The 25,964-nt window shown below is 41.7% G+C and overlaps 1 protein-coding gene across 1 annotated transcript in view; it reads left to right on the forward strand.

The window, feature by feature from the left end:
* The window catches only part of ttbk1b (tau tubulin kinase 1b), a 42,114-nt gene that overhangs the window by 8,625 nt on the left and 7,525 nt on the right, over positions 1-25,964 (forward strand). The window contains exons 3-13 of the mRNA XM_053510521.1: positions 2,410-2,557; positions 4,873-4,946; positions 5,092-5,232; positions 5,519-5,623; positions 10,847-10,912; positions 11,213-11,305; positions 11,635-11,760; positions 12,468-12,619; positions 13,350-13,557; positions 13,679-13,857; positions 14,355-14,763. Of these exons, the coding sequence (XP_053366496.1) occupies positions 2,410-2,557; positions 4,873-4,946; positions 5,092-5,232; positions 5,519-5,623; positions 10,847-10,912; positions 11,213-11,305; positions 11,635-11,760; positions 12,468-12,619; positions 13,350-13,557; positions 13,679-13,857; positions 14,355-14,763 (1,701 nt within the window). The remainder of the gene's footprint in view (positions 1-2,409; positions 2,558-4,872; positions 4,947-5,091; positions 5,233-5,518; positions 5,624-10,846; positions 10,913-11,212; positions 11,306-11,634; positions 11,761-12,467; positions 12,620-13,349; positions 13,558-13,678; positions 13,858-14,354; positions 14,764-25,964) is intronic.

Here is a 25,964-nt window from a genome sequence, read left to right on the forward strand (position 1 = left end):
TGTCAATATTAGTTAACGTTACCTGCATATCATGTTATTTATTAAGCATATAATTTGATCACATTATGATGACAAATCAAACTTAACATTAGGGAAGAAGCGGTAGCCTGTCTCACCTTTGCACTGACGACGGTGGTTGTAGGAGACGCAAACAGTTAGCTGTGTATTGATTTAACGGAGTGTTCTGTTGCGGGCTGCAAAATGGAAGGGAGCGAGAAAATTATCAGCGAGCCAAGAGAAGAAGAAACCAGCAAAAGAAAACGACAAATTGTCAGCAAAGGCTTACATTTACATTTGCATTTACATTTGGGCATTTGGCAGACGCTCTTATCCAGAGCGACTTACATTTTTATCTCATTATACATCTGAGCAATTGAGGGTTAAGGGCCTTGCTCAAGGGCCCAACAGTGGCAACTTGGTGGTTGTGGGGTTTGAACCTGGGATCTTCCGAACTGTAGTCCAATGCCTTAACCACTGAGCTACCCCAGGCTTATGTTATGCCTGAGCTGTAAATTTTGAAACATTTAGTTCTGAAAGTTAAATTGTACAACTTAGTGTTTTTGTATAATTATCTGACATTAAGTCATTTGAAATACCTCTTTTTTTTAGTTTTTGCATCTGAGAAAAGGCTTTAAAATAAGAGTATGGCACAGTAATGCACTTAATTAATCTCACCTACGTGTTTTTGCATGGTGGCTGTAAGTACGGTTCATCATGATTCACCCTGAGTTTTGGCACTGTGAGTATGTTTCCATCTTTCTGCGCGAAAAATTAAACGTTTATTTTTTTTGGCTATCCTCGCGGAAGCTTGCGGAACATCGCGGAACGTCAGCGGAATGTTGGCCTAGCGTCGCATCTCACCATGAGTCAAACCGCATTAGTGAGATAGGGGTATTAAGCTATTTCTTGTACTGTGAATAATGACAATGTTTATTTTTGATAAAATGCTGTATGCATTAAAAAAAGTAGATTTTTCTAAAAATAATCGATTAACTTTTGGTAGAATACTCGATTACTGAAATATCCAATAGCTACAGCCCTAATACCTGTGTATCCGCACTTCCACCATCCACTGTTCAATATCCTAGACTGATCAGCTGATTGCTGGTGTTGGTCAATCACACTGCCACCTATCCGTATCTGATCATGGGCAAATTGACTGCCGCTGCACCTTTAGTGTCAGATCTAGGTCGGGTTTTTAATATGACCCTTTTTTTCCCTTTCACCTGATTTCTCTGTCTCACCTTATATGAAATACATCTTTTGTATGCCAAATTAATAAGTTTTATTAATTGATTTCACCAACAGTTGTTACCCGGTGATGTTTAGCTGGTGGTCTGACCAGGCAGGGAGATGGTTTTAGAGATGCTTCTGTCTTTATCCCAGTAGCTCCCTGAAACAGTGCACAGAGTTACAAGGACACGTCATGCTGCACGCTTGAGCTACATACCTACAGTGCTCAGGAAGAGCATCTGGTGAAGCATTCCTTGAGATGTGCTGAAGGCTCTTGTTTTTGATGTCACCTTTTTCAGTCTTGCTTTAGTTTTTGTCTGTTGATGATAATACCAAGCTTGCATGTGAAGCAGGGATGCTATCATTAAGATAGTGTAAGTGATAGCTGAAGAAGAGTCAAAGTATAAATGGAATAAAGGTAAAAGGAAGGATAAATGCATTCTGGAGAAAGTATGCACAAGCCTGCACTAAACACTCCTTCATCTTTAGTAAGCGTTTCAGTCAGGCTGATCCCAAGTATGTCCCTAACTAACACTGAGCCCTTGGTGGAGCACCAGTACATCACACGCACCGTGCCCACCTGAGAGGTAGCTGTGGTAGAGCCGTTGGTTCTCAGGAGTGATGAATGGGTCTGTCAGCTTGGGGAAGTGGAGTGTGTGGAGAGACGCCAAGCTTGAAGATGAAGTCAGCTCTGTGGCTCGACAGATCCGACACCCACCACTGACCACAATGACCTTGACGGAGAGAAGATATAAAACATAAAATTCCACATCACACATCTCTAAACCCTGTTCTGTTTCTTTTGTCTCACGTTTTGATATTCATGTCCTGTCACACACATACACACACATGCAGGATCACGCAGCTGCTTAGCATAACACCAAACCTACTCTTTCCTTCTTTAGTCTGTGTTTTTATCCCTAGTTTTATTCAGGTTTAAATGTCTGTGTGAACAACTAATGAAACATCTGGACTCGAGTACGCACCCTAGTGGTTACATATAATAAATGCTTTCAATATATAAAAGAAAAAAATCAGAGAAAGGGATATTGTTAAACTGCTGATTGAGAGTTAATTAGCTATTGATCAAAGCTGAGTGTGTAGATGCTGTCAGGAACTAATTGATCGTGTGGTGGCTGTTTGCTTATTCATGGATCTGTGTGTTTGTGTGTGTAGTTAAAGAAGATCGGAGGCGGAGGATTTGGGGAGATCTATGAAGCGTTGGACTTGGTGACCCGGGAGAATGTGGCTCTGAAGGTGGAGTCGGCGCAGCAGCCTAAACAAGTGCTGAAGATGGAGGTGGCCGTGCTGAAGAAACTACAGGGTGTGTGTATGTGTGTGTGTGTGTGTATGCGTGTGTCTGTGTGTGTGTATGCGTGTGTATGCGTGTGTATGCGTGTGTATGCGTGTGTATGCGTGTGTATGTGTGTGTCTGTGTGTGTATGCGTGTGTATGCGTGTGTATGCGTGTGTCTGTGTGTGTATTTGTATGTGTGTGTGTGTGTGTGTGTGTGTGTGTGTCCTTCACAGAGGACACAGTGCAGCAGTATTGATGATGTTCTCTGGTGTAAAGTGCTGACTCTGCTGTTTCTGCATAACACTGTAACAGAACACCATCTACCCATCTGTCTGTCTGTCTGTCTGTCTGTCTATAGGCATAACCTCCCAAAAGTGTTCTAAACATCCCCCCACCTTCCCAGCCCCACACAATGCATGCATTGGATGTATTTATTTCTCCTGCTACTTTTGTAGTAACCCCATACAGAAATAAAATCTAATTGTTGAGACTGATGTAGATTCAGGTCAAAACAGAAAACCTGCTTTGTTCTGAAGCCTTAGCGTTAGCTCTGTGCTTTGTCTTAATGTCCTGTTGGAAAATATACAAGGGGCGTTCAAATCAAATCTAACCTTGTGATGAAATTTCGCATGAACAAAGTGATCGATGTTTGCAAAAGACTTCAAGCACAGTACGGTGATGAGATGGCAGATCATGGCTCCGGCGTGAAAGAAAATGTTTGTACATAGAATGTATCCAAGCACTAGTGAAGCGTTGGGAGAAGTGCATTAGTGTGACAGAGGATTCCTAGTTCCTAGGAAATCAAAATCTACATCAAAACAATCTAGTTTAAAAGTAGACTCAAGATGCATCTCTTTAATCTGTCATACACCCATAACATCGTATTCTAGTACATCTAAATGCACACTCTTATCTAGTGCTGCTAGGCCAGGGGTAGCTGAGTGGTTAAGGCATTGGACTACGGTTCGGAAGATCCCAGGTTCAAACCCCACAACCACCAAGTTGCCACTGTTGGGCCCTTGAGCAAGGCCCTTAACCCTCAACTACTCAGATGTGTAATGAGATAAAAATGTAAGTCGCTCTGGATAAGAGCGTCTGCCAAATGACTAAATGTAAATGTAAATATGGAGAAATAAAGGGAGTGTTCGAGCTGCTTGACTGGATCAGGTTCTTCTTAGGTTCGGTTAACTCCTGCTGAAAGAAACCCTAGAGCAGGACGCTAGCACTGCCATGCTCGGCCCAGGACTGGTGATCCCTGGGTGTCGGGCCGTGGTTAGTTAGGGTCAAATATTATAATTTGCCTTTAGACCAAATCATTCAACTTCAGACCCAAAAGCTTTTCCCAAATATTTACAGATTTGAAACAGAGGAGTTGTAAAAACGAGTTTTGTATCTTACAGAGTTGTATTGTAACAAACACACAAGATCTTGTATCTGTAAGCTGTCGTGGCCGTAGATTTTGGAATCCAACTCAGACAAAAGACAGAATTGCACACAAATCTTTTTTTTACACCCGAATATTTTTGACAGTGATCTTATTCCATAATTTTCCTCATTTTCTCAGACATGTCCCTGAAGAAATGGGCGTGTCTTTTTGAAGGTTAACGTCACAGAGATCAGCCTTTTCCTCATTCTGATGTGAACACTAACTGTAGCTCTTCAGCTGTACCTGTAGGAGGTTATACATTGTGCTGATGTCACATGATTGGCTGATTAGATACCTGCATGAATGTCCAGGTGTACAGGTATTCCTATTTCAGCAAAAGAATTTCTTCTTTTATATTCTTTGAATACTGCAAAAATAGAAATAATGATGTGGTGAATACTTTTAAGAGGCACTGCATCTATCTATCTATCCATCCATCTCCCTATCATGCTTGAGAGAATGTGGTTGTGAGTATGATACGTGTTTAATGCCTCTGTGCTGCTCTTCCTGTGTGTGTGTTGTCCTGTCAGTGTGGCATAACCAGGAGTTCATTTAGAAACATGTTAATGATGTACTTTTCTTATGTTACAGTGTAACAGAGGGGCAGGGTTTTGGTTTTATGTCATTACAAAATAAACATAACATTTTGTATTTTGTGAAAACATTGTCTCGTGAAGCCTGTGTAAGGAGAAATTTCACATCACAGCTTTAGCCTGTCATGTCTGACCCTCTGTCTGTCTCGGTTGTTGTCTGTCTCTTTTCCTACCTGCTTGTTGGTCTGTCTTGCTGTCTCTCTACCTGTCTGTCTCCGTCTATTTGTCTGACTGTCTCGGCTGTTATGATGACATAATGTTATTCATACATACTGAAACTAGCCTATAATACCCTCTCTGTTTTTGTTGTTTTTTCTCATGCAGGGAAGAATCATGTGTGTAAGTTTATCGGCTGTGGAAGAAACGAGAAGTTCAATTATGTGGTCATGCAGCTTCAGGTAGAGTACTGCATGTGTGTGTGTGCTTGTGCATTCGCATTTGAGTGTTATTTATAGCATCACACCGTGGTCTTTTTTTCTCTCTCCTGCTTTTTTTTCGCTCTATCTCTCGCTTGCTCTCTTTTGCTCTCTCTCTCTCTGTTAGGGGAGGAACCTTGCTGATTTGAGACGCAGCCAGCCTCGTGGAACATTCTCCATGAGCACTACACTGCGGTTAGGGAAACAGATCCTGGAGGCCATAGAGGCCATTCACTCTGTTGGCTTTCTGCACCGAGACATCAAACCTGTACGCACATCTTCACACACACACACACACACACACACACACAGGCTGCAGAGCACCAATTGCTGAGGGTGAGGTTTGCTGTCCCGGACAGTGCTGATTGTTTAAACTCGCTCTCATGCCTGCTTCAGTTCAGATCCATTTCAGGATTGTTCTTAAACGGGTTCAATCCTCGATTATAACATTACCTCATATGGAAGAGTTTACAATACATATACCTATGCACAGTGCTGTATGTCACACACTCCCTCAGGCAGCGGTGATGAGATTCAATATCCTCTTCCTGCAGTCGAACTTCGCCATGGGCCGTCTACCCTCCACCTACAGGAAGTGCTACATGCTGGACTTCGGCCTGGCTCGGCAGTACACCAACACCAACGGGGAAGTGCGGCCTGTGAGTGGTGCTGCTGCATAACCTGCACTTACATCCATAACATGGCGCTACACAACCTACACACACTTACAACACTGCTAGCTTCATGGTTTATTGTCCTCACTGCTCTCAGCCAATCAGAACACAACCTTGACAGAGTGAGATAATGCCATTTGAGCCGTAACCGGAGCAACAGTCCTAATCTCAGCTCAGTAATGTGTTTGAGCTAGCTTTATTTAGTCTGCTCAGATAAACCGCTATTCTCATGCAATTCAGTAAAAACACACAATGTAATTTGCACTCTAAACTTTTAAAAGCATTATTTCTGCGCAGGGTTACTGCTTTTGACTCACACTCACTTACATATGCACGCCCTCACGCATGCACTCATGCACTCAGGCACACGGTGATAACATGCTAACAGTTCACAATTTTGGAGCAGTGCTTATGAAACAGTGGATCATTTCTGTATCTGATATGAGAAATATATCATTTTATTTCATGCCCTGTGAGCAGGAACACAAATTGCTTCACATACATTATGAGCTCCTGATGAGTCTGTCGAAAGATTTTTTTTTAAACCAGATTCTAATTAACAATAAAACCTAACGTTAACATCGGCATGAACGTCTGACTGCAGCCCCTCAGACCTGAGCGAAGGTGTGTGTTACACCCACACGGTCATCAGACGTCTGAGTGTAATTACACAGCCTTGTGATCATCTTATCATAAAGTGGTGTGTAAATGGGCTTTGAGGCTGAACTGAACTTGGACATTTAGTTACATTTAGCTACACTCACAAAACTTCAGACATGCTGTTATTGTGAAAAGCGCATTTAAACACGGCTTTAGATGGCGACTGAAATGTTTTTTATTTTGTCAGTTGTTTTATCCAGCCCATTGCTGGTGGTGACCATAAGCGTGCGTGATAGTACGGAAGGGCTGTGTTCAGTAACGAGTGTACACGTAACCTCCAGACCGTTCAGCTGTCAAATGCTCACAAAAGTTTCACACACACTCTCGTTATTGAATATTCAGCACTCCTTCTTTTATTAAATTTTTTATACACTTTTTTATTCCAAATAGATTTTGAAACTCACCCAGTGCCATGCTAACTAACAGACATGATCTAGCTTAGCTGGATAACTTTCTCACTCTCTGCCTGTTTAAATCCTGACTCCCCTAACCTCAGTAAGTTCTCCGTTACTGGCTTCCCGGCCTGGACTCAGTCATTAATAGCAGATAACGCTAGCAGTTTATCTCAGCCTGACCACATGAATTCACCTGGTTACATTATGAAAAGGGTTCAGTTTTGGCTTGAGGAAGAGAGATGATAGAAGTGATCGAGTTGTGTGGCTAAATTACATGATTTATTTGCCATATTGTTTAATTTCATTTCATTGATGTATTTTATGTTTACATTATTTTCTGTCATTTTATTTTTACATTTAATTCTTTTATGTTTTGCAGTTTTTGGCCTTTATGTTGGAAGCGCATGTTTTTCCCCGTGTGTAAGATCCTCATTACCATATCAGCGTTGTAGTGTGAGTGTTTCACCTGCTTTCTTCTCTAATCGTCTACTGACTGTAATCATCTCTCCTCTCACCTGGAGAACCTGCAAACCTAAAGAACCTATAGGGTTTACCCTGATGTGTAGTAGAGAACCCAGATGATCCCAGATTTCTGTTCCACATTTCCCTGACTTTTAGTTAACAATTTTTAAAAAAGTAAAGAATACATATGGAATTATGTAGTAAAGAAAAGGTTTTCAACAACTCAGAATATGTTTCATATTTTATATCTACAACTACTGGCCAAATCCATTTTATAGCAAGAAACACTCGTTTTCCTACGTAAAGAGAAAAGACCATCAAGCGAAAGTCCATCCTTTAAGAAAAGAATATCACTCGGTTAAAAAAAACCTCAAAAACTTTGACTGTACAGTTGCCAAAAATATCAAATGCAATGATGACAAAAGTGACTTTCCTGAGGACCGTCCCAGGGCAGGAAGACCAAGAGCTCCCTCTGCTGCAGGGGGTAAGTTTTTTAGAATGAAGCCTCACATACAGCAGGTTTAAAGCACCTCAGATTACAATCCACATAAATGGTTCTAGAAGTTCAAATGGCAGACATATTTTAACATCCACTGTTCAGAGGAGACTGCGTGAGTCTTGTAACTTGGCCTCTACAAGATGGACTTGAGAGTGAAGAAAAAGCAGCCAACACGTACTCAACACCTCAAGGTTGTTGGAAAACCATTCCAGGTGACTTCTACAGTACATGAGGCTGACTAATTGAATGCCAGTAGTGTGCAAAGCTATCATTAAAGCAAAAGATGGCTAGAATCGAAAATATAAAACACATTCTGGGAAATTTAACATCTTTTTGTTGACTACATAATTTCATATTTGTTCTGTCTTAATTTCAATGTCTTTAGTATTAATATTTAATGTTGAAAACAACAGCAACAAGAAAAACAGCAACAACTCATGACACTATTTCACTTTATACATTTATACTTTTAATAGACAACAGAATCAAACAGCTTTATTAAAAGTGTAATTAGTTACCAAGCAGGTGTAAACTTTAATATAAAAAAAACTAAATCAATCCTAAACTTAATTTCTGTATTTTTTATTAAGTTTACAGAACACTTTATTCATGATATGAAATTATTTTGTATCCATAACATCATGGAATTAATTATGCGCTATTAGATATATTAGATCACATTAATGAAGAACTTTATTAAGACTGTTTATAAAATACACAGTTTTATAACGAAAGGTCAGAACTGAGGATATTTATAATTTTGTAGTGAGAGTTTAAATATTTTAACTGTTCATGGGATTAAACTAGACACCACACTTCCACTTGTTCTCTCAATGTTTATACTAAATATACAGTGCATCCGGAAAGTACTCACAGCGCATAACTTTTTCCACATTTTGTTATGTCACAGCCTTATTCTAAAATGAATTAAATTATTTTTTTCTCAGAATTCTACACACAACACCCCATAATGACAACATGAAAAAAGTTTACTTGAGATTTTTGCAAATTTATTAAAAATAAAAAAATTTAGGAAGCACATGTTCATAAGTTATCGCAGCATTTGCAAAATAGAGCTCAGGCGCCTCCTGTTTCCCCTGATCATCCTTGAGATGTTTCTGCAGCTTAATTGGAGTCCACTTGTGGTAAATTTAGTTGATTGGACATGATTTGGAAAGGCACACACCTGTCTATATAAGGTCCCACAGTTGACAGTTCATGTCAGAGCACAAACCAAGCATGAAGTCAAAGGAATTGTCAGTCGACCTCTGAGACAGGATTGTCTCGAGGCACAAATCTGGGAAAAGCTACAGAAAAATTTCTGCCGCTTTGAAGGTTCCAATGAGCACAGTGGCCTTCATCCTCCGTGAGTGGAAGAAGTTCGAAACCACCAGGACTCCTTCTAGAGCTGGCCGGCCATCTAAACTGAGCAATCGGGGGAGAAGGGCCCTAGTCAGAGAGGTGACCAAGAACCTATGGTCACTCTGTCAGGGCTCCAGAGGTCCTCTGTGGAGAGAGAAAAACCTTCCAGTGTCACAAACTGGGTGTTATGCTAGCTGTTGTTGTCGCCGGTCGGCTGAGGCAGCACCGGATCGATGTCGTAGGCCGGGCGGTGGGGGCAGCACTGTATCGCTCTTGAAAGTAGAGCCTCGAAGACAGCGCTGAGTTGTCCCCCAATCCGGGCAGCCAATGCAGTACTGGTTGGTCCTCAAAACCTGGTGGCGGATGCAGCACTGAGATTTAGAGGTTATTGGGATTTCCCTGGATGTGCTCTGAAGAAACGGAGCCTCTGATAGTGGCTTCTGGACGAGGTGGGGGTAAAGGTGGAAACTCCTCTGAGGCTCCCGGACAATGTTTGGGCCTCCACTTGAGGCTCGCGGACGATGTTTGGGCCTCCACTTGAGGCACTTAAGGCTCGCAGACGATGTTTGGGCCTCCATTTGAGGCTCGCGGACAATGTGGGACCTTCACGATTCTGCCAGGGGGCAAGCTGATTATCCACTGTCAGCTCGCCCCAGCGTTAAAGTCCCAGCCCCCTCTGCTATGCCTTGGTATAGTCGAGCATTTTCTCATGAACTGGGTGTTATGCTGGCTGTTGTTGTCGCCTTGGACAGAGGGGCGTTGCAAACACAAAGAGTCATAATATTAATAAAAAAATATAAATAATAAAGAAACAAAAAAAGGAACAAACAACAAACTCCAACAATAACCAAAAGCATATGGCGAAACACAGGCTCCATGGCAAGACAGACTTAACAACATCTACAGGCTCTAATACCTGTTACACTAAACATAAGCGCTATGGCAAAACACAGGCTTAAGGACATATACAGGCTCTAATACTTGTTACACAAAGATGAGCGCTATGGCGAAACACAGGCTTAATGACTTATATAGGCTCTAATACCTGTTACACAAAAGATAAGTGCTATGGCAAAACATAGGCTTAAGGACATATACAAACAAACTAAGCAAGGAGCTGAAATGGGACAAGACAAGACAAGACACACGGAGGGACTATAGACAGGACCAGAGACACGGAGAGACTAGAGACACTGAGTCACCAGAGACGGAGCTAAAGACGAGATGCCCAAGACACAGGGAAACTAGGGATCCTAGAGACACGGGGAGACTTAGGGAGACCAGAGACATGAAGAGACTAGGGAGACCAGAGACACAAGGAGACTATGGCTAGAGACATGGCAATTAGTTAGGCATTGCAGTTAGGTAAACATGATAATTAGCTAAACTTACCCACTAGCTATACACACGGGAAAATAACAGGAGGACACCACCAACAATACTTACATAAACATTAAACACACGCCACACTTCAAATGACATTTACATTTGGGCATTTGGCAGACGCTCTTATCCATAGCGACTTACAATTTTATCTATTTTGTCACACACATACTCCTATACCTTAACCATTAAGCTACCTCCGGCCCGGTCTGAATTCTTAGGTCTGATGAGACACTCTGGCCACTCTCTCTGTAAACTTTTTTCATGTTGTCATTATGGGGTGTTTTGAGGAAAAAAAATTTATTTGATCGATTTAAAAAAAGGCTGTGACATAAAAAAATGTGGAAAAAGTGATGCGCTGTAAATACTTTCCGGATGCACTGTATATATAAAAAATGTTTGTTGTTTTTTTTTCTCTTCAGTGTTTGATAATTGTGTTTGTTGTAGCCGAGGACAGTGGCGGGATTTCGGGGCACGGTGCGGTACGCTTCGGTCAACGCTCACAAGAACAAAGTGAGAAGTGTGCACATCTCCGTCTCTACTGCAGCACTGTCAATTATTAATACCTTATTAACACTTTAATTAGCTTCATTGGTTCATGCTTATTTAATTATTGTTATAAAGTGTTCTATCGTTGGTCTATTAATGGCCTGTCGAAAAAATTTGTTCCCATTTATTTTAATTTAATTTAATATGAAAAAATGGGTGGTCAAGACTTTTGTACAACTTTTGCACAAAAAAAATTATATTCATTTTAATAATAAATTTGAAGAGGATGTGTATACATAAAAGATTTGATGTTGTTGGGAACAGGAGATGGGGCGTCATGATGACCTGTGGTCGCTCTTCTACATGCTGGTGGAGTTCACTGTGGGGCAGTTACCCTGGAGGAAGATCAAAGACAAGGTGAGGACACGCATCAGACACATCAGGTTGTTTACACTTTAAGGGGCATGTCCTACAGCTATAATTCTTCTGGGTTACAATTCTCCATAGCTTCATGTTAGCCACAAAATCTCATAATCATTTAAGATTATGACCTACAGTAAATGAAGGATTAAAACAAGATAGATTTAACTGTAAATTTAGTAGCACTTACATCTTCAGCCGTTTGTCCAAATTCTCAGGATACAGCATACACTCATTTAAATATGTTGCATATTTATAAGATTAAATATAAATCTGTCTTCTTTTTCTATGTACTATTGTCTCTATTTGCGTGTGTGCGTGAACAGGAGCAAGTTGGTCAGATTAAGGAGCGTTATGAACACAAGATGCTGCTGAAACACATGCCTTCTGAGTTTTATATTTTTCTGGACCATGTGATCGGCCTGGATTATTACACCAAACCTGATTACCAGGTAAACACACATGACACACATCTGATTCATCATAAAGTGTGACACATAAGGACACACCCACAATGTGGATGGGACAACAGAGAGCTGATTTTATTTTACAGTGGAATCTTGTAACCACTTGTAATTCAAAGCAATTTGTCCAGAAATAATAGGAACTCCAATTATTTGTTCCACAGCCCAAAAATAAATGCATAAAAATAATATTTAAACAAATTAACCTGCACTTTACATTTAAAAAAAGTAGAAAATAAATTCTGACAGGTAAGTGTTTCCGTTTATGCGCGCAGGCGCTGCGTGTGTGTGAATTGAGTGAGTGTTTACCTTTGAAAAGTACCTTTAACCTCTCTAATGAGACTTTCTTTTGCTTTACACGCGCGCACCCACGTGTGTTATAATAAACAGTACATACGCGCTTACAAACACAAAATAAAAGATGTTCTACGCACACACATGTGCTCACAGTGTTATAGTAAACAGAACATTTATGCACGGTTTCAAGACTTGCTCGTTTTTCAAGTCAAAATGTATTAAAAATCTTTGCTTGTCATGTGGAACACTCACAACCCACGTTACTCGCAATTCGCGGTTTCACTGAAAATATATTAAATTAAAATTACGGTTATTAGTAAGTAGTGTGATGATAAATCTCTCTCTTTCTTTGTCTATCCATCCTTCTCTCTCTCTCCTCTCTCTTTCTCTCTCTGTAGTTGTTAATGTCGGTGTTTGAAAACAGTATGAAGGAGAGGGTGATTACAGAAAACGAGCCGTTTGATTGGGAGAAATCTGGAACGGATTTGTCGTCGAACAGCATGGCCACGCCTCCTCAACAAAACACACGGCAAACTGCAGCCATAGTCGGGTAAGCACACACACACAGACACACTCTTAAACTGTGTTTATATCACTAAACTTTAGACACACTGTCTGGTCATGTGTGGTCAAGGCCCCTCGATTTGTCTTTCACCTGATCTCCAGTAGGCTCCATCTTTACATCAAAGGTGATTTTGCAACACACACACACAGACAGATGTTTCCACCTTATATCAGGGTTCACCAGCAGGTTAGAAAAATGCACACATCACAGTGATGTTTAGACGCTTCTGATTGGCCAGTTGTCTTAATCAGGAGTTTATTTGGACCAGCTTAAGCTGTGGCTGTAGACAAGGCCTTCCTTTAGAGCCAGTGCCTTTTAGTCCTCGAGACTTAAGGAATGTCCAGTCACCACACCCAGGTGACTTCCACACGTCTGGTTCCTCTGCGGGAGCAATCACCAAACCACCACAAACATCGGTACGCACGTAGTAAGTCATGTGTAAGTCACACAAATAATCTTCCATTAATGAGCGAACTTTGACCATAAAGCTTAACTGAACACCAAAAGACCAAGAAAGAACCTGCTGAAAGAACTGGAGGCATCAGGTAGGGCCGTGTCCATCCAGCATTGGAAGAGTTCTACATCACCATGAACTAAAAGCCGCTACTCCAAAACTTGATGATCCAGCCCGAAGTGAGCAGGAGAACAGTGGGCTTTTAGATAGAATTTGTTCCTGTGTTTAGTAACATATAGTGCGCGTATGGTTTTTCCACAGCGTGGTAAACGTGACCCCAGTTCCTGGTGAGTTACCAAGGGAGAACACGGACGACGTGCTTCAGGACGAGCACCTGAGCGATCAGGAGAACGCCCCGCCCGTGCCGTTACCCATAAGGCCTGGAGAGGCGGCTCTGATGCCCCCTGGTGGAGAGGTGTGGGACGACACTGACTTCAATCGCAACAAACTCAGGATTAGCATCAGTAAGGTACAAGCTCACAGTCAGAGTCATATCAAAAGACTAATTTAAATAACATTTCCACATAAGGTGATTTTATTTTTTTAGCAGGATTCAGGACACATTTGTGAAAAAAAATATTTTCTCCCAGACCCAGGTAACTGCAGAAGAGGAGGAGCAAGTACAAGGGGCGGAGCCTGTTTCCCAGAGACCCGGCGACCCAGAATCTCCCGGGGCTCAAGTTCGACCCCTTAGGTACCGACGAATCAACAGCCCTGAATCTGATCACCTGACCGGAGCAGACGGCAGGCCCGATGGCTATGACAGACGGTAAGCAGTAGGAAATTACCAGGGATCACTCCATACAATATTTTCACAAGAGCTATGTGCTGATTTGATTTGTACAAATAAATATCCCGAACCTATACTAAACTTTTCTAAAAATAATTTCTAAAAAACTTAGCAAATAATTCGTTCCTACCACACGGGATGCTGTGCTGCCTGGCTATGTGTTCATAGTATAGAGAGACACATTTGCAGAATTATAAAAAATGTACAAAAGCTATATTGGAGTCAGTGTGGTGATACATAAACTGACACATAAAAAATCGCAATAAAAATTTTCCTCATCTCTAGTCAACTGTGGGTTTTTGTGTGATTAGTAGCAAAACACTGTAAATGCTGCTTACTTTTATGCAACATAAATCATTTGTTATTAATGTGTTGACTTGACAACTAAAATATTTACTAGGTCAGATCTAGGACTGTTTTTTTTCTAATGTAACCTGAGCGAGCATACTGATTAGTGTTTATTCTGCGGGTGTTAGCTCCCGGATGGACCTGATCGGCTCTCCGTCCCGCCTTGTTCTATCGTCTCAGCCGGCACAGATGTTCTCGGTGGATGGCGGTCATGAGGCTCACAGCAACGCCTTCATCCGCTCCGTGCCCCTAGCTGAGGAGGAGGACTTTGACAGTCGCGAGTGGGTGATGATCGACAAGGAGGCGGAGCTTCGCGACTTTCAGCCGACCACGTCAGGAACCACGGATGATGAGCCGGAGGAGCTGCGCCCCCTGGAGGAGCAAGAGGAAATGAGGAGGAGGAGGGGGGAACGAGGGAACGAGGTTGTAGTTCGGCCCAAAATGCAGCGTGGAGCAATGGGATTGGCTGGAGCGGAGGAGGGGGCGGGGCCAAGTCACTGCAGAAGGGAGTCAGAGCCATTCGGTCCACATAGACAGGTAAGATCAAAGCTGTGTGTGTGTGTGAGTTGCAGGAGAAACTTGTTGTTGGGTCTGAACGGTTCATTCACACGTGATGTTTGTGTGAATAAATCTCAGACATGTGCTGATGTTTATCTTCTACATTATTTTACTCCAAAAACACAAAAAATATTTAATGCTATAGATAACAACAGTTAAACTGCAGGGTGGTTAATATGATAAGTGTTTAATTTGGAAGGCTTATAGTTGAGGTGATGATCAGCACATGGCTGTGTGGAGCTTCAGCAGTGTCAGTGGAGAGGCGTGTTTCGCCGCCGTTTCACACTCCTGCCTGTTTTCCTTAAAAGCTCCCTGCAGGCGGAAGGCTTTTAAGAGATGTGTGTTTGTGGGTGTTTGTGTGTGTGAGTATGCGAGTGTGTTCTAAAACATCAGTGTCTTTAACACACACCATGTGTAATTTGTGGTGCTGGATTGGTATATTATTATTATTATTATTACTCCCTATAACAGTAACTCTGACTATAGTGCAGGTTTACATTAACATGCTTGCTTTGATACGTTAGTGAGTATTGTTTGAATAGTAATAGCTCGCAGTGACATGTACAGCGCACACTTCACGTTAACGGATTAAAAATGGCGTGTGGTTGTTAATATGTAAGAAGACAATTATGTAACATTTATTGAAGGACTCTTCAGTGCGAGTGCTATCCAGTTCACAGTTTATGTATCAAAGACACAATCACACACACACACAAATGCTTATTACGACTGTCTGTGACATAAAAATAAAGACTTAAAATAAAATTGCAGTATAATGGAAGAGAACGATAGGGGGCAGCACTAGTACAGACTGTCAAGGACTGACTAAAGTGCAGACTTGGATATGAGTTGATAAGCGTTGCACTGCCAGGCCGAGGTAACTGTAGCGAACTGAAAGGATAAATATCTAAAAAATATGGGGTAAATTGAGAGGGGTGAAGGGGTGTTGTACAAAAACAGTTTTGGGTGTTGTCCGTGTTCAAGGCCTAAATCGTCTGTAAAAAAAAAGAAGCTGCTCTCTGTGTTGGTCTTCAGGAAGCTGAGGACCAATCCTGACTGCAACAGCGAGAAAACTTCATTATTCAGATGGTTAAAGTCCTTTACTATCTTCCTGGCCTTCGTCCAGCATGAATAGTGTATTGAGCTAATCATACCATGCACTGTAGAGCCACCAGTCCTGCATGGTGTTGTTTTTCAAATCAAGCTATGATGTTTCCCATCAGGATGTTCTCAGTGGTGCAGGAGTAGACATTCATCAGCACCATGGAGGCCAGTCTAAAGTTCTTTAAACATTTCAGGTGGCCCATCTTAGACTGATGGACCTTCTTCACCATGATCTTGATGAGACAGGAACATGACAGGTCCTGCTTGATGTAAACACCAAGTTTCTAGGAGCTGTCTACTCTCTTCACTGGTGTCTTATTAATGATGAGGGAGAGTAGCTTCTCTCCTGCTTTGTCCTGAAGTCCACTATCAGCTACTTTGTCTTACTGATGTTCAGGAGTCGGTGCTATGTACTCCTGGCACCAGTAAAATGCTGAACTGTAGGCAATGTAATTTATCCTCCAGGTGTGCAGATGGCTCAGGGTTGTGTGGAGGAGGTGTATGGAGTGAAATCCCGAACATTTTTCAAAATTTGCAATTGCGTTTTTCCTATGTGGCTGTATAAAGTGTGACATAATTTAAATCCAATTGCAAATTTTGCATTATCGTTAAAAACACTGATTGCCAAATTTCAAATGAAAAGGCAATGTCCATTTACATTTGCATTTCCCATGTCTTACAAGTTATAAGCCTGTCATATTTAAATAGCAAAATCAATTACCACGTCTGCTTTTTCTCTTTCTCTGCATCGCGTATGTAACCTGCCAAAACTTAATCGCAACGCCTTACATGTAAACCTGTCAATCAGCGTCAGAGGTGGGTCTATACTGTGGGACGTAATATATATATTTTTTTTTTGGTAAAAAAAAAACATTATTAAACTGAATATTGCAAAGAGAATTGTTTTTAATAATAAAATAAAATTATAATATTAAAAAATTATAATAAAAAACACCCTGACTCTCATTTAACAAATGATCTGTTTTATTGGCACAAGAATTGTCTGTGTAATCATTTATTTTTAAATGTACATTACAATAACTATTAATCAATTAAACAAACAAATAAATAAAGAAATAATCCATACTGTGTAATATGTTTAATGTCCTGTGAGGTATTTTTTTATAATCTTGTGTATTCTTCTGTAAACAAACGATTGGGTTTTGGTCGTGCACTTTTTAGATGGTCCCTTAGTGACTGCATCACTATAAAGCGCTGGTAAGCAGCGTTTCTGAAAGATTACACACAATTCCGCCCCATAGTATAGACTCACCCCTGACGCTGATTTAAAGGTTTCCGTGTAACGCGTTCGAAATGCAATTGCAAATGAATTGTAATTGCGTTTGAGTTTTGGCAGGCTTGACGCGCGACGTAGAGAAACTAAAAAAGCAGACGTGGTAATTGATTTTGCTATTTACATATGACAGGCTCATAACCTGTAAGTCATGAAAAATGCAACTGCAAATGGACTTTTCTTTTTCATTTGAAATTTGGCAGTGTTCATTCGTGATGGCGAAAAAGCAAACGGTAATGCAAAATTTGCAACTGCATTTGAATTATGTCACACTTTATGCGTCCACATATGGAAAACGCAATTGCAAATGCAATTTGCAATTCCTTTTTAAAAAAATGTCCAGGATTTTACTCCATAGAGGTGTGTGATAGTGTTGTTAGTCCAGCGATTGGGTTGGTCTGTGAACTTGAGTAGTTCCAGGGTGTCAGGTAGTTTAAAAATGAAATTTCTGACTGTGTCAGGATTGTTTAAAGCAGGCAGTGGTGTCAGGAGGAGAGTGAAGATCTCCATGAACATCAGGCCTAGCTGGTGAGAACAGACGCTGAGGAACCGACCTGAGGTGGCGTCTGGCCCCGCTGCCTTCTTGGTGTTTACTCTGCTGAAGGCTTCTTTACTCTCACTATGCCCGAGATGATGAAGGCAGTTCCTGCACTCACACTCTCCATATGCATGCTGTTGTTAGCTTTGATAACGCTGCGACCTTTGCAACTAATCCAAACATCAGCTTTACCACTCGTTTTCATTTTGCTTAAATTCTCCCACATTCTCCGTCTTATTTAAACCACTGATGCTCGTCTACAAAGCCATAACCAGAACAGCACCATTTTTACCTCAGAGAACTGTTCACACTTTGCACTGTACCTTGCTCCTTCTGATCTTTCGTACTGCCCCACTGATCCCTCCATCTCTTAGGGCATGTTGTTCTTAGTGGCAACCACAGGCTCTCAGACTTCGATCCCTGCTTGAGCATGGTGTAGGACATGTGTAGTGTGCTTCTGGTTGAAAGGCATTTTGTATTCCAGTTAACCAATAAATTTCACACCTGCTTGTGTAAACACGTCACTGTCCGCATAAAAATAGGTTGAAGTAAAAATTGTGCAAACAGAAAAAGAAACAAAGTGCGATCAGAGGAGCTTAAGCTTATGTGTGGTTCCTCAGTAAGATAACAAGTTTTGAGTTTTTGATAGAGGGTGAAGTCTGTTATGTGACAGATGATGCCAGCCACTGCTTATTCACGCACCCTAAGGAGTGGAGTAACGCGCTCGGAGGACAGCATGATCCGGTAATTTGGCTTGCATGAACTTACAGACACCAGTGCTTGGCTAGTTCAGCAACTGATGTGAGAGTGCTACAATTTAAAACACCAGAATTTCTCCACCCCAGCTGCGGGAGGCTACAGCATCACCCGGGATTCAAACTGTCTTTACACTTCTAGGTTGGTTCTTTTGGTCAGGATTAAAGCATGAAAAGATACATTAGTTTTGGTTTACTAGTGTAAAGTCCTGTTTCCCTCAGTGTTTACACTGGCATTTTCAGTATCGGACACAACAGAAGCGATGTGGGTTAAATGCGGTGATGTCTTTACCAACTGAACACTCATGAGGAGTTGATGACTAGCTCTTTGGGAGACTGCCCCTCACAAAATAGTAAATGAAGAAAGAAAGTAAGAAGTAAAAAACGAGCAGTGATCTTTAATCGTATGATAAACTTCACCTACACTCTTGCATCTGCCTGCCTGGTGTGTGAGCTAGGAGCGCGTATAATAGTATAGCAGGGCTGCGTTCAATAAAAATAGGCACACACAAACACAATATTTCGTTAAACTGTAAACAATTCAAATGCACTCAAGGTATGCTATCACATGTGCTATCACGTGCACTATTGCACTGTCCATAGTAAATGTCCATAAATTTAACATTTAATTTGGAAGGGTGAAATTTATTAATGAGATAAAATATTTATTTTCTTTTTTTCATCTTTCAAAACTTGTCCAGTAGTGTGCTTACTAACGCGCAAGACTAAGCTAGGATTTTTTCCTCACTCGATGCTCATCCAGGCGTGGCCGCTACAACAGATGTGACGTGTACAGAATGGACTAATGCAAGTCCTCAGGTACAGTCTTCATTATTAGATAATGTTAACAGAGCAGAGTAGACTTGGGGTTTTTGGTCCTTGGTGCGTTTACACTTCAGTCGAAATGCATCAGACTTTTGGACTGTTTGGAAGGTGAGCAAAACCCCACCTTTTCAATTGGTCTTAGTTGGCTTTACTCTGTGCATCCCACGGTTCTGATCAAGTTCAAATTCAAGTAGTCTTTATTGTCACTTCGACCATATACAGTTAGTACACAGTGAATCGAAACAACGTTCCTCCAGGACCAAGGTGCTACATGCAACATAAATTTACAACATAAATTAACAGAAGAGCTAAAACTAGTTAACTAAAAGGTCTAGTTAGCTGGCTAGCTGAGACAAGACAGATTGACCTGATGGCAGCGTTCACACTTGTTCAGGTGAATCGCACTAACAGAGCAACTGGGCCAGAGTTTTCTTGAATCGAATCCAGTGTGGAAACACCCTCAGAGAGTACAGAAAGAGTATGTGTGTATGTGTGTGTGTATGTGTGTATGCGTGTGTGTGTGTGTGTGTGTGTGTGTGTGTGTTTGTGGTTGTGTGTTCACAGCTCACAGGGAAGGTTTATGTGCACGCAAATGTGTTTGAAATACACACTGCTCCGAAAAATCTTACACACACACACACGCACACACTGTACACACACACACACACTTCTTGTCATCCCTGCTGGATTGAGAATAGTGGTAGTGATTTTAAGAAATATTATTTAGAAAATCTTTTTGTTAAACTACACACACACACACACTTAGATTAGGTTTTTCGCGCGTTTTTTTTCCCCGAGCCTGATTCCTCCGCTCTTATTGGTCTGTTTCAGTTGGAGGAGGACAGGCCACACCCACCTCACTCTTTCGCGAGGCCCGCCCATTTGAGGAGACTGGCGTCGTACGTGTTCCCCTCCTCCTCCAGCATGGAGATGGAAACCTTCCCCCAAGACCCCACCCCCGGGGCGGCGGCCATTCAGCGCAGCCGCTCGGCCGAGAGCAGCCCCGCCCACTGCCACGCCCACTGCCGAGGTCATCAGCATCACCGTGGCAACAGACACGCCCCGGCGTTGCCAGGCAGCCCGAGGGCACGGCACTCTGTCCTCAACATCCCGAGGCTGCACATCCAGCAGATGCTCGCTAAACTCATGAACAAGACATGATGAGCCTTACCACACACGCGCACACACATACACACACACACACACACACACACACACACACAGCTTTAAAGGAACATATGCAAACACAGATTATTATGGTGCGTGCAATAAACTCAGCCTGTGAGCATGTGTGTGCGAATGTGTGCGAGTGTGTGTGCGAATGTGTGCGAGTGTGTGTGCGAATGTGTGCGTGCATATGTGTGTGTGCATGCTTGTGTGCGTGAGCACTTGTGTGTAGCTCCAGTAGAAACTCAGCCTTCTGATTGGCTAAGAAAAGCAAATTGTGTATAAAGAGACACTGTACAGTTTATTTCACTCTTTTTAGAAGCAAAAAGAGACAGTTTTTAATGATTTTAAACAAAACACATGCTCTGTGTGTGTGTGTGTGTGTGTGTGTGTGAGAGAGAGAGAGAGAGAGAGAAAACTCTTATAAAGTTATTGTCTTTACGTTCATCATCAGGTGTGTGTCTGTGTTTAGTATCGATATATAAAAATTTTACCATTTAGACTTCATCACCATCATCATCATCATCCTCACACTCCGCTGGTTAGAAGCTCATTGCTGTAGCTGTTACACACAGCCAGTGATCAGAACACAGTGTACCGGAGACCATTAAGACCAGTTCTCATTGTGCAGTGGTGTGAACTGTGGGAGGAGCCAACTGCATGTTCAGAATATCATTCACAAATTATGTGCAATATGCGGAAACTCCTCTGTTAGTTTCGCTCTGATGCTAGTGTACTAAAGACAGTGCTGAATAACATGACCAGCTAATGCTAACCAACAGGAACTCATGCTAGCTGCCACGATGCGACTTTGATTAGCATCGCGTCTTGAAAGCAGTCTTGTGTGTAAAGTGGTAACAGTATTGCAATATCTCACATCGGTGGTGTGTGTGTGTGTGGGTGCACGTGTGTTTGCTTGTGAAAGTTTAAGCGCAGCTCTGGTATAACGGTTGAAATATTCTGTATGTAAATACTGTATGTAAGATATGTAAATGAGCATAAGGTGCTGGGTGGAGTGCAAAAAAATCACACGGTACTGACGGAGGGAAACTTCCTGCTTTCTTGCCCACTCCCCACAACACAGTGACACGCCCACTCCCCAGATCACAGTGACACGCCCACTCCCCAGAACACAGTGACACGCCCACTCCCCAGAACACAGTGATATGCCCACTCCCCAGATCAAAGTGACACGCCCACTCCCCAGATCAAAGTGACACGCCCACTCCCCAGAACACAGTGATACGCCCACTCCCCAGATCAAAGTGACACGCCCACTCCCCAGAACACAGTGAAACGCCCACTCCTCAGAACACAGTGATACGCCCACTCCCCAGAACACAGTGACACGCCCACTCCCCAGAACACAGTGACACGCCCACTCCCCAGAACACAGTGACACGCCCACTCCCCAGAACACAGTGACACGCCCACTCCCCAGAACACAGTGACACGCCCACTCCCCAGAACACAGTGACACGCCCACTTCCCAGGACACAGTGATACGCCAACTTCCCAGAACACAGTGTCACGCCCACTCCCCAGGACACAGTGATACGCCCACTCCCCAGAACACAGTGACGCACCTGAACCCCAGAACACAATGATACGCCCACTCCCCAGATCACAGTGACACGCCCACTCCCCAGAACACAGTGATACGCCCACTCCCCAGATCACAGTGACACGCCCACTCCCCAGATCACAGTGACACGCCAACTCCCCACAACACAGTGACACGCCCACTCCCCACAACACAGTGATACAGTACGCCCACTCCCCAGAACACAGTGACACACCCACTCCCCAGAACACAGTGACACGCCCACTCCCCAGAATACAGTGACACGCCCACTCCCCAAAATACAGTGACACCCCCACTCCCCAGAATACAGTGACACGCCCACTCCCCAGAACACAGTGACACGCCCACTTCCCAGAACACAGTGACACGCCCACTCCCCAGGACACAGTGACGCGCCTGAACCCCAGAACACAGTGATGCGCCCGCTCCTCAGAACACACTGACACAGCCCAGAGTGCAGTGACACCCATGCCCCAGACGACCTGCTTCAAGACAGATAAACCTGCAGCTCGCCATCTTCATACATCTGAGTTTATACCATCCTCATCACTACCTCAATGTCCTGTAGTGATACTTCTCTCAGCTTTCATATCGAGTGTGTGTGTGTGTGTGTGTGTGTGTGTTTACACTGGCCTCATAACAAACTAGTCTTCCATATATTTAAAAATAAGATTTTACACTTTTACTTAAATTTTTGCTGCTTTTTATTTTAATCAGTAGAGTTTTCACTCGTGTGCTTTTTCCAGTATGTGACGTGTTAAGTTATAGTTCACGTACACATTTGGAGTGAAATCTCGGCTGACGTGTTCAATGCAAAATGTTCACCATCACTAAAGTTTAGAAAAAAGACATTTAATAACCAGATTTTTTGTCTGTAGGAGGGCCTTTGAGTCCATATATGGAAATATGAGCAAATTTGGCTAAAATGCTAGGCAACAATTTGTGTCTTCCATATATGGACATTTTTAATTATAGCTAACTGGCAAACAGCAGCTATACTTTAACATGGTTACGTAATGTTCATGGTGAAGCCCCTCCCACAAGCAGACTTCTGCTGACATCACTGAAACAGGAAGAAACACTGTGTGACAGAGATGATGAACAACTTGTGTAAGGAAGTGAGGAAGTGTATTGAAATTTGATTGCACAGAAAATGTCAGGGTTATCATTATAGCTAACACAGTCTGAGTTTATTTATTATAGACTTTATTATTTACTGAGTGATTTTATTTATTCAATGATGTGGGGGGGGGGATTAAATGTCTCAAACAGAGTGCAATAAAAAGATGAAGTTAAGATTAGATAGTCAAAAATAAACTCAAGCATTTGACTCACAAACATTAAATTGGTTAATTCCTGATAAATTTGTCTCAATTTTAATTTTGGTTTTATTAGTGGATTGCTTTAATATCACTCGTCTTTCACACTACACTCAAGAGTTTATATTCGTACTTTGTTGTCCACGTTAACTCTCATTGTTTTTAAAAACAATTAAATAATGATGCAACATAATTGTTTATATAACTATTATTTTAATTTATAATGCATATATTATTTCATTAATAAAGTCATTTTTTCATATTTTTACACCTAATGAACTATAATTATAATTGTAAAATAATTGTAAAATAATAAAACTAAAAGTGAGATTTTTATGCAATTATGACACAATATTGCTAATTTGTGAATGAATGAAGTTGCACTCAGATATAATAAAAAATCCATATTTTAATTTTTAATAATAATTCTAAATTGTTTGACAACTATTCACTGGAGCTCTAAAGTGCGAATTAAAACTAATAACAGCGAGAACGCTGATCAATAATAATTATAATAAATAGCAAATAAACAAAGGAAATATATTTATTCAAAGTGCTGATGCATTATTTCAGCTTTCTGGATTAAGGGTGTGTGTTGTATCCACGCTGTCTAATTACAGGCACACACACTAAATAGCCATAACATTAACACAATAACATTGATTATCAGTTATGCCCCAGTAAGCTGGTTACCGGACCATGGCTCACTCTCACAGGAACCAAAGGCCAGCCTGTCTGGGCCGAACCTACAGAAGAACCAATGCAGCACATATCTCTGAAAAAGTAAACACTGGTCGCAGTAGGAAAGCACCAGCAAGCAAAGAGACCAAGGCCGCCGACCTGGCCTTCAGTCTCCTCAGATCCCAATCCAATCATGCCCCTTGAGATGCACCAGACAAACAAGTCTGATGCATTGAGGACCCACCCCACAGCACCCAGCATCCACACGATCCACTGCCAACATCCTGGTTCCAGACACCAGATCACTCCCCCCTAGGCCTTGCACAGGAATCTACACCATACAGGGAGTTGTGTATTGTGCAGTAGTGTTATGGCTGATCAGTGTGTATTACTGTACATGAACATTAATTAAAATTAAGACTAGCTTTCTAGGATTTCCACAGCCCTGATAATAAACTTTAGATTTTGTTAACAATAATAATAATTTAGCATTTAAAAAATGCTTGTTGGATAATTAGTAAAAAAAAGGAGTAAAATATTTTCAGTTCTTGTTGTGAACTTTTAACGCGTTGATGTTTTATCTTCTGAATGACCGTGTTGTATAAACACTGTGTGATCATATATATACAGCATACAGTATAAGAGTTCATGGAGAGTGTATATTATGAGCAGTATATTATGGCAATTTCTGTGTTTCTGAAAGGAGTGTGACATGTCTTTCACCTGTAACGTGATGAGGATAAACACACACACATTGCCGCATGAACCACCCCTGAACAAATAATTGTTTTATTTCTTTTAGCATGTGTTTTTTTTTTTTTTTTTTGCACAGTGCAAGCACATATAAAGGGTGTGTGTGTGTGTGTGTGTGTGTGTGTGTGTGTGTGTGCGCGTGTGCGAGAGAGAGAGAACAGATGTGACGCTTATGGTGTTTTTCACAAATTCACACAGTTTACATCAGAATCACATGTACAACAGAGTTTCACCTCTAGGAGGCGGGGTTAGTCTGAGATGGTGGGGCCTGGCCAGTAGCACTATGTTGTAAACGTGTGTGTCTTACACACCTGTATGATACATTTAATATACATATATATAAACATATACACTGACACACAGAAGTAGTGGATGTGATTTTATCTCCTGACACTCTGAATGTCTCTGAGCAATAACTGCTGTCTCAACACAGGACAGTGTTGATTTGTTTGTTTGTTTATGGAAACTGCCCTGTCTCTGAGAGTTTAGGGTTCACTACAGTAATCTCTTTACCTGTTCTTTTGCACATTAAGGCTGAAACTCCATCAATGCAGATTCAGTAAAATATCAGATGTGTTCACCTGAGTGAATGTGTTTAATGTGTGTCTAACACTCCCCGACTGTGTGTGTGTGTGTGTGTGTGTGTGTGTGATGTCATGTTTCTGTACAAGAAGTGAAAGTGGGATAAAGTCTCACCTTCACAAGAACTGTCTTCCTAAATTCAGCACACACACACACACACACACACATTAAAAATTTACACTCCAAGTGTTGGCAGTTTATAAAGTGAATGTATTGCAAATTAATTGCTTATAGAATAATAAATGTGACTTAACACTCATGCACACACACACACACACACACACACACACATGGTGAGTCAGATGTGAGCAGAGACCTCAAAGAGCAGCGCAAAGCTGAATCACACAGAAAGGCTCATGCAACACTGTGTTTTATTGTGTTTTATTTGTAATACAGCGCGGCTCAACCATCTGCATCTTCAGCCAGAAAGCTATTTTAAGTTTAAATGAAACTCTCTACCCGAGGTCTGACTGCCGCATGTGTTTTTACACTGTAATGGATCAGACCTGATGATGTTCCTGTCAATTAGTGCGGCCAGTGTCCTGGACTGATTCAGACACACGACTGACATCAGATC

Source organism: Clarias gariepinus, chromosome 13 (genome assembly GCF_024256425.1).
Source record: "Clarias gariepinus isolate MV-2021 ecotype Netherlands chromosome 13, CGAR_prim_01v2, whole genome shotgun sequence".
NCBI lineage: Eukaryota > Metazoa > Chordata > Actinopteri > Siluriformes > Clariidae > Clarias > Clarias gariepinus.